This window comes from Micropterus salmoides, unplaced genomic scaffold (assembly GCF_014851395.1).
Source record: "Micropterus salmoides isolate LMB-PRFRI ecotype aquatic unplaced genomic scaffold, ASM1485139v1 Ms_hic_scaffold_9, whole genome shotgun sequence".
Lineage (NCBI taxonomy): Eukaryota > Metazoa > Chordata > Actinopteri > Centrarchiformes > Centrarchidae > Micropterus > Micropterus salmoides.
The window spans coordinates 28,051,806-28,060,602 of NW_024044681.1; the positions used below are offsets into that span (position 1 = coordinate 28,051,806).

At 38.6% G+C, this 8,797-nt stretch overlaps 1 protein-coding gene across 15 annotated transcripts in view; it reads right to left on the reverse strand.

The window, feature by feature from the left end:
• The window catches only part of msi2b (musashi RNA-binding protein 2b), a 253,360-nt gene extending 246,878 nt beyond the window's left edge, over positions 1–6,482 (reverse strand). For 8 of the 15 annotated variants that reach the window (XR_005443102.1, XM_038709129.1, XM_038709123.1 and 5 more), the window contains exons 1-4: positions 6,289–6,479; positions 5,922–5,962; positions 5,548–5,629; positions 4,905–4,989 (exon numbers count right to left, since the gene is read on the reverse strand). Coding sequence is in view for 14 of the 15 variants with exons in the window: in XM_038709129.1 (XP_038565057.1) it covers positions 4,905–4,989; positions 5,548–5,629; positions 5,922–5,962; positions 6,289–6,350 (270 nt within the window). In the remaining variant the exon portion in view is untranslated. Of the gene's footprint in view, positions 1–4,904; positions 4,990–5,547; positions 5,630–5,921; positions 5,963–6,288 lie in introns of all 15 variants that reach the window. The other 7 variants (XM_038709130.1, XM_038709128.1, XM_038709122.1 and 4 more) reach the window with 2 other exon arrangements.
• Positions 6,483–8,797: the final 2,315 nt, after the last annotated feature.

The following is an 8,797-nucleotide window of genomic DNA, read 5'->3' on the forward strand; positions in this document are numbered from 1 at the left end:
ACAGACCAAGAGGAATCTCCCCAACCCTAGCCCACCTTCTTTTATCTTCCACAGCCTTTAACTATAGGGTCTCTGAGGGCTGCTTCTGCATGCGACTGTGGGAGATCAGGGCAGAGAAACAGCATATATCTTAAGTTCACATCTTACAAAAGGATTTAATATATTAATGCAGCTCCTGGGTAAACTCTCTTCCTCTCTCTTAAGACATATCTACACTAGCATGATGATGCGGTGTTTAAGCTAAAAGGAAAAGGCTTATCAAAGCTTACAGCTTCTCCCAACTAAAGTGTGAGAGCAGGCCCACAGGTGTGCATGTGTGATACCAACAAAATAGACAAGAAATTAAAACATAAATGTTTCATATCTGGGCTGTCAATCTTTACTGATTTCCGCGGTGGAATAACACCTTGGAAAGGTAGTTTGTTATGCTCCTCAAATCAATAATGAGAATTTCACCAATGTCGTGCTCAACAAGAAAATTGGCCATCTTTTTTATCTTCTTAAAAATATGCTACACTATTATGAGTATGATCCAGATTCACTGGCATTACACAAGATATTACATTACTGCCATCATCTGATGTTCTGTACCAACAAGAGACAGATACAGCATGAACTAATAACGCCTTCAGCCATAATTAACTGCAGAAGACAGAGCACCTGCTATACTTAAACAAGAGCCAGTCAGAGTTTAGCTCACTGATTTGACTTTAAAAATCCTACATGATGAATACGATTTAGATCGGCCCAGAACAGCTGCTCATTCTTTCCTTTTCTCCTCCGTTGCTCTTGGGTTGTTTCCTGCCTTACCTACAACATCAAAACTGCGAGTATAGGTTGACCTGGGGTCATTCAATAAAGGCTTTTTTTCAGATATAGCATTTGGTAGGTCCACCTAGCCCTGCTAAATATTTTATCAAATTTTATTTTTTTTTAAAAGTTACTATCACTGCTTTAGGTAAAACAATAACAAACATCAACCTGGAATCAATCTACTGCCTTGTTAAGCTCTCAACTGTTACTTCTCAAATGCAAAATCATGTACTATAATCTCCCCTGTTCATCTTCAGGAACAGATGCATTGAGCTGCATATTTCTGAACTGAACAAAGCATCATGAAAAATGGTAAATATGTTCTGAATTACGAGCATGTGTGTTTTGAAGCCCTAGGCTGTGCTTCCCCATATGTCTCATTCACATTCATCCTAGTCTGAGTGTTTTCATAACCGGACAAAAAGCGGAAGAGGAAGCCTGTGATGGTGTGCCTACCTTCGCCCATCCTGGCATTTTGGTTGCAGTTACACTGTTTCTACAGCTCAACTACAATAAACATTATGGTAAAATGATGATCCATACTGAAATCCTTTTTTTGCCAAAGTATTAAATGATTCAATACACACATCCAACTATATCTATAAAATAACAATGAGATAAACAAATAGAAATTAGATAAGATTTCCACTTTCCCTGTACAAATAACATGACTCAACTTGTTCAGTCACAGTACCTCCAGCCACTCACTCCTTTCAAGGTTACTAGGGACAAACATACTGGTAAGGATTCATCCAGGCACTGCAAAAGTAGGAGGCCTGTATCAAACCAACATCTGCAAACGCATCAAGAACCGTCCACATATGCTGGACTGGTTCATTCTTTCCATTAGCACTGAGAAACTTTATAAGAGATATGATAGATCCTAATGCAATGCAATCTTGATAGAATGAATGCTAAGATATACAACAGCACAGCAGATAAAGCCCAATGACTAATAGTGAGGATAACAACGCAGACAGCTAGGTTTGTAATCTTCTACTGCACACTGATGGATAAACAACAGCACATTAGCAGCAAGGAAATATCAATTTCTGCATGTATTTGAGTCAACAGGTCTTTGGTATGTCAATTACACTGTAAAACACTTACAACAATGTCCGTCAAAAAACAACAACACATGGCTTCACATTATTGTCTGTTATGAGGAAGCTATTAGGTATCCCCATTATTACAGAACTATCAGTATCATCAATATATTTCAGGTTTGGGAGCTATGAAGACAAAATACATGGCCATGGAAACAAAACAAATAAATCACACACAAAAAAATTGTTTAATTAACGTCAAGACAGAAATGCAAATCTAATTTGGCTCCATAACTTTTAAATGTAGACTGTGTGAAAGTCACCATCCAATATGATTATGTTAATGGTCATTAAAAACGATTTATTTTGGGCAGCCTGGTGGCCTAAGGGTTTAAGACGCTGACCGTGTAATCACAACGTCCCCTGATCGAGTCCAGCCAGGCCTCTCTCTATCTCTCTCCCTCATTTCCTGTCAGCTCTCCACTGCATTCTATTTAATAGGCAGAAAAAAGCACCAAAAAATACTTTAAACATTTTCAAATAAAAAAACACTTCCAAAACATTGTTTTTTTTTAAAGGAAAGATAATACCTGACAGAGGTATGATAAATATAATAAAAAGTTTCACAATAAGTCTCAAGTTACTTGCTGTGTCTGTACACTAAGGCCACAATTCAGAGAGAATTATGACTGGATGCCAGACCTTAAAATGTCACTGTTCAGTTCTCAGGATGAGGTGCTGTCAAATTGGAAGAGTATGACATAAGTCTGCCAAATATGATCAATAACCAACAATAAGTGTGATATAATACAATTGTTTGCATACATATGTATGTAGCTGCAAAGTTTTTTCTCTCTTTTAATATGGATACAAAACAGGGGTGGCGATCCACAGTCACAAAAAGGTAGTTTCACGTTACAGAATTTGCATTCCACTTAATATGCTTCAGAGGAGCAAGAAAAACCTGTGTTTTTACTCCAGCATAATACATAAGAAAATAGGTCACCAATATTTTACATTTTGAAAATGATGTTACGTATGAGCTGTAGGCAAAAGTTTGGTAACTTCAATATAATAAAAAGATAAGAAAAAAAAAAGACCTTTATCTTATGGGTGAAAGAAATATTTTGCAATGGAAGTCAGTTGCAACACAGAAGTAGCAGTGGTTTGAGACTGTGGTATGAGCACAAGGTCATCAAGTTTAATCCAATGAATATCTTAACAGAATAATCCAAAATGTACCAAGAATTTAACTATTTCTGCATTTAAGTATTTATGTATCATTACCCTTTAAAGTAGCCCCTTAACCTGCTGCTACGTACTCCCTTCTATAGATGTTTTGCAATGCCATCAGTCGTACTTACTGGTCATTTCACTGCCAAGAACCTTGTCTTCTCTCTGTACTCACTGATTCACAACAGAAGCACTGCTGTGTGTAGCTGTCACCCATATTCCCATAACACAATAAAAGAGCTGATAGAGCTTCAGACACAACATTTAGAATCCATCCACTCAGGAACACTAAAGCACAACTAAAGCGCAAAATATCAGTGAGACCCACCTGAGACAAAAACATAACAGGATGGGTCTGATCGTTTTCGGGGGGGGGGACGGGGGACTAATAACCTTACCACCGTATGCCCACCATGTTTTTGCCCCATTATGTATTTTGACCTAGTGTTATCATTCATTTTGTAAAGGTGTGTGTGTCTTTTGTTTGATGGTGAATAACTAATTTTCAGAAAAGTTGAAAACTCAACCCATAAGCCCATTTGGAGAAGTAGCGCCTCCATCACTGAGCTGTTAGAAAAACTAATTAAAAGAAAAAAAAAGAACAGCCACATTTTCTCTAAACTTTGCAATCGAAAGAATATAAACAACAACAAAAGGCAAGTTTTCTCACTTCTGTGCCAATCACTTCTTGAGCTCTAGAATATGATTACAATGAACAACAAAACTTAATTTACATTACTTGCCATATCCTATGCAGATTTCAGAGTGTATTATATATTCTGCCATCTGAAGTACAATCTATTTGTCTTTCAAAATCCTTAAAAAAAAAAAACTATCCATCTAGAGCCGCCTTCAGCCGGGGTAGCACACACACAGTAATGTTTTCTCAACGTGCACTATTCCATTTCCAAAAGTATGCTGGCATATCTAGATATTAACACATGCCAAGGAGAAATCCGAGACAAATATAATTTCAGCTGAACCCTGTCTAATCCATCACTGTAAGACATCTCTCAAAAATGACTAGCATCTTTAATTATTCATCTACTGACAAATCTCAAAAGGCAACTAGAATCTACAATAGTTCAAAGTTTTTCCATCAATGCAGTGCGCGCATGTATGTGTGTGTCTGTGAATCAATTGCCTTATTTACGGAAGTAAATTCAGACAATTCTTTGAAACTAAGCACGCACTTATAGAAGGTCACGAATTGCTGTTACACTGTTTCACCATTCCTATCAAATTATTATTTTGTATTACAGTAACTAAGTAAGCAAATTATTTTGAATAAGATCTTTGTAGTTTAAAAAGTTGTTTAATTCTGCTTTAATTTAGTTTACTGACAAATACAGAACTCTGACAGCAAGGCAGTATTGTTTTGGGGTGTGTCAAACCTATTTTTCCCCACTTGCAGTATCAGTGCATCAAGCGTGACACAATGCAATATCTGCCGGGTCAAACAGTAGCAAGGCAGCAGGCATGAGACAGCACGCCCTTCAGTGGAACATGAGATATGTGCACACTGCACATGTGGCTGCAACAAGAAGGGGGCGTGTCAGTCCCATTCATCCAGAGAAGTGAAAGTGAACACATATAATATTCACCCTGGAGTTGTGTTTTATTGCTAAGCTTAGTGTTGAAGGGCCCATCATACATTTAGCCTTTATACATGACCTTGATCCACCCAGCCTGTTAACCTTAAGAGGTGTTTCTCCACAAGGCCTCGGGCAGTTAAAAGTCACTCAGTTATGACAGGGCAGAACAGTGCAAACACAAAACAAGAAATAAAATGTGCAGATACAATTAACTCACCGTCTTTGAGTCTAATTCGTGGTGTTGTTGGGCTAAGACTTTATCTACACTGGCAGCATCTGTAAACGTAACAAACCCAAATCCTCTGCAAAACAAAGACAAAAAGACGACAACAACAACAACGTTAAAATGCAAAGCCTACATACAAAACAAAAAATTACAATACATTTTGTTTCTTGCAAATACAAATGATGAAAAATATTGCAACTTGCCACAATTATCTGCATTACAATGGGCATAATATTCCAATGACCTTATTATTGTTACAACATTTCTCTGTAAATGTATTTTAAAATCCACATTATGGACTTCTTGTGGCAGATTTGAAAGAGAAACTGAGGACAATTCTGATGATTATTTTGGTATGTTACAATATGAGACGACACTACACCAACACTGTGGTGCAGTCACAAAGTCAATGTCAAATTGCATTCGGCTGCAGCTTTACAGCAGTGAGCATTTAAGCTTATCTGGCTTGCTGTGAAACCACACGCAGGCGCGCGCACACGGGGACACACACGAACACGTGCGCGCGCGGACATAGAGACACACACATACACGCTGGATTAATACTAAACACGGACAAAGTAAGCGATATCGCTACATGCACTGGGAAGGAAAAGTAGAAAAGCCCCATATTTACCTTGAACGTTTTGTCGTGGGGTCTCTCATCACCATACATTCTCTTATTTCTCCGAATTTACTAAAATAGTCTCTAAGGCTGTCTGTGAACAGAGAAAATATGTCGGGTCATTTGACAGAAACATATGGGCATGCTGTTGTCACTGTATTTCAAAAACACCCCGCGATGCGCGTAGGGGTCGAATAGAGGACTTCAGATGGACGGAGATCAAAAATAACATCGTGCGCACACACTAGTGAGATATCCCATACAGTACACTACTGCACAGTGCACATTCGCACATACACCGTCAGCAGCCACAACGAGCACTCAGTCACAGCGACAAAAACAACAAGAAATACTGGATACGGTGTAAAAGAGAATAACAGTCTCACCTGGTGAGGTTTGCCAGCTGAGGCCACCGATAAACATTTTACTGTAAGGGGAAAACACAACAGAAGTGAGTCCAGATGTCAGTTCGGCCATTTTGACGACTAACTACTTCTAAAAGCGACCTTAAAGGATAAAGGAAGACTATGAAAACACATTCGCGCTTAGTAATTATAGTCTATCGACATGAAAGGGGGAGGCCACTCTCGCTACAAAGCTCGGGTCCTTAAAACTGCATCTGGAAACAGACCCGTGCACGGTTTAAGTGCGTACTGTGGGGACGAATCCAGCACGGCAGTCGAAGTCCTCTCCAAGATGTTGTAACATGAAAAAAAAATCGTACCTTAGGAATACATTTAAAAAGATTCTTACCCCGGGTCATGTTGTGAATCATTTAGGCTTCCGGATGTGGCTTGACTGCCGTCTCCTTCCATATCTATTTCAAACTATAGGCTGGGAACTACAGTCACAGTGACAGACACACACAGATACGGCAGGAGATATGCAAAGCCCCGCTATGAGAATATTACTGAGCCGGGAATGAAAGCGTCACACGTGGGATCAGCTCAGCCCCCTGCTCCCTCCTCCCTCTCTCAGCATGCTCTACCTTGGCCCACAGGGGGCGGAGCCTGCCTCTGTCACCTAACCAATCCAATTGACGTCAATTCAGGCAATCTGCAAACCAATCCTCCGATTTGTCATTTAATTAAGCAATAAGCCACTAGAGGTGAAAGTGGCTTATTGCTTCTCTAAATCAGTGGACACATTTCATTGTAAATAAAATAAAAAAAATAAACAAAAACTTTGTTCAAGAAGTATTGTTCTTAATTAGTTATGTTTACGTAATATTATTAACTGAAAGGTGGACGTTTACAAAGCAGGGGGGCCAATTTTTTTTAATCATTAATTACAATAATTTATTATTCTACCGCCATGCAATATAGTCCCTCAGAAAGAAGCAAAAAGTGGGTCAGTTCCTATTTGCCTGTGAATATTTAGATAATCCTTATTGTGATGGCTCACAAGTGTTTTGCCAAGAAATAAGATAAGGTTTCATTCAGCTAAAAGTTGCATACAATGTGAAGCAAAACGGAAAATTGACATTGTGCAGCAAGCATGTTTTATTTAAAAATGGTGAAGGAAAGCAAGCAGATTAGTTTATAATAGAAGAATAATTTAATACAAACAACAATAACTGAATGTTTTATCTCCAGGAAACAGAGTATTTGAGTGGCAGATAATGCTATCAGTGCCACCAAGTGACACCATACATTTGCCAAAAAGAGGTGATTTTTGGTTGGAGCATTTATATTTCTTATGACTTACATGACATCACAATCATGCTATAGTATCAACAATGCAAGTCTGTATTTATTAACAAGGTTACGGTACACATAATAAATTAAAATGTGTTACACTGAACGTTTTCAAACACAGCTCAGAATACACATCAGCCACTGAGCCATAAAATCTGTGTTCACCCAGGTTTAAATCCCGTGGAAAAGCTCCCTGAGCAAGATACTGAATCTTTGTAGCTGACCCTGAGGTCTGACCTTTAACGGCTATATTCATTAGGAAAGCCAACAAGGAATCTTCCTATGGGGATCTATAAAGTATGATATTCATACATACGGTGGAGTAATTATGGATCTTTTCATGTAGATGACCTGTAACGAGCTGCACAATGTATGTGGAGATAAGCTGGCTCTGCACCCTCATGACCCTGAAGAAGAAGAAGCAGGATAAGAAATGAATGACTAAATGAACAGCATAATATTTGCGGTGGGAATTTTTTTTTGTACATTATTTGCACAGCATGCTGTCAATAGAACATAAGAATAAAAACCTCATGTTGAAATTATGTTCTAAATAATGAATTATACATTTGTTTGTATCTATGCCTGATTACTGCTCACAGAACTCAGACAATACAGTCTATAAAAATGCAGTTTTCATTCAAGTTGGCATGAGAGTACTTACAACAAAACATTCCAAGCTCTGCATGAAACGTGACAAGTGATCTTATTTCATTATTCACATCCAGTGAAGTTTTTTGAATAGGCCTCTCTGTGCTGACTGTTCAGAGCACTACCAGAGGGTATTTCTTATCTAGCCAAGCAGCATGTTGTTCAAACAATGACTTAGATAAAACCCAAATAACAGCACTTTTGACAGTTTAACAGCTAAAACTCTGTCATTAGTTGGGGGACACTCCACACTGCAGCTGTCTGTATTACTGAAACAAATGTATAGAAGCAATTGGTGGCAATTCCTTGTAGCACAGGAGTGTCAAGGAAGATGGAAACATGACACCTTGTGTGAAACGTTATTTCCCATTTTGACTTTTATCCACTATTCTGGATATTCTGTCCTGTGCCATTTGGCGATACATTAAAGATTGTTTTTGTGTTGCATTTTGTAAGTTGTCAAATGTGTGGCGGTGTCCTACAGCGTATGCCTTAAATGTGAATGTAAGAAAATCACATGCCCTCATGCAGCTGCAGAGAGAGAAGAGCGGGGGGGGGGGGGGGGGGTGTTATAAAATGACGTGGAATATGAACTCTGAGGTAAAGCATGGCTTTAAAGCCCATCACAAGGTGTGAAAAAATCACAGTGTATTTAACACATGAAGAGCAACTTCTGTTTTATGCTCAAATAAAAACACTGGGGTCCTGGTGTGGTTGGGAATTATTCTGCTTTTTGAACGCTGTTATCAGGGCCTTCCTATTCACTGTTGTTTCACCATGAAGAAAGCAAAGTCAAACGTGACAGAAAAGGTACGTTACAGGCGTGGCTTTTAACAACATCTGATCAAGGGTTGCAAACCAGATTTGAACCCAAAACAACCTGATGCCACAGCAGACACACGTAATTTTATTTA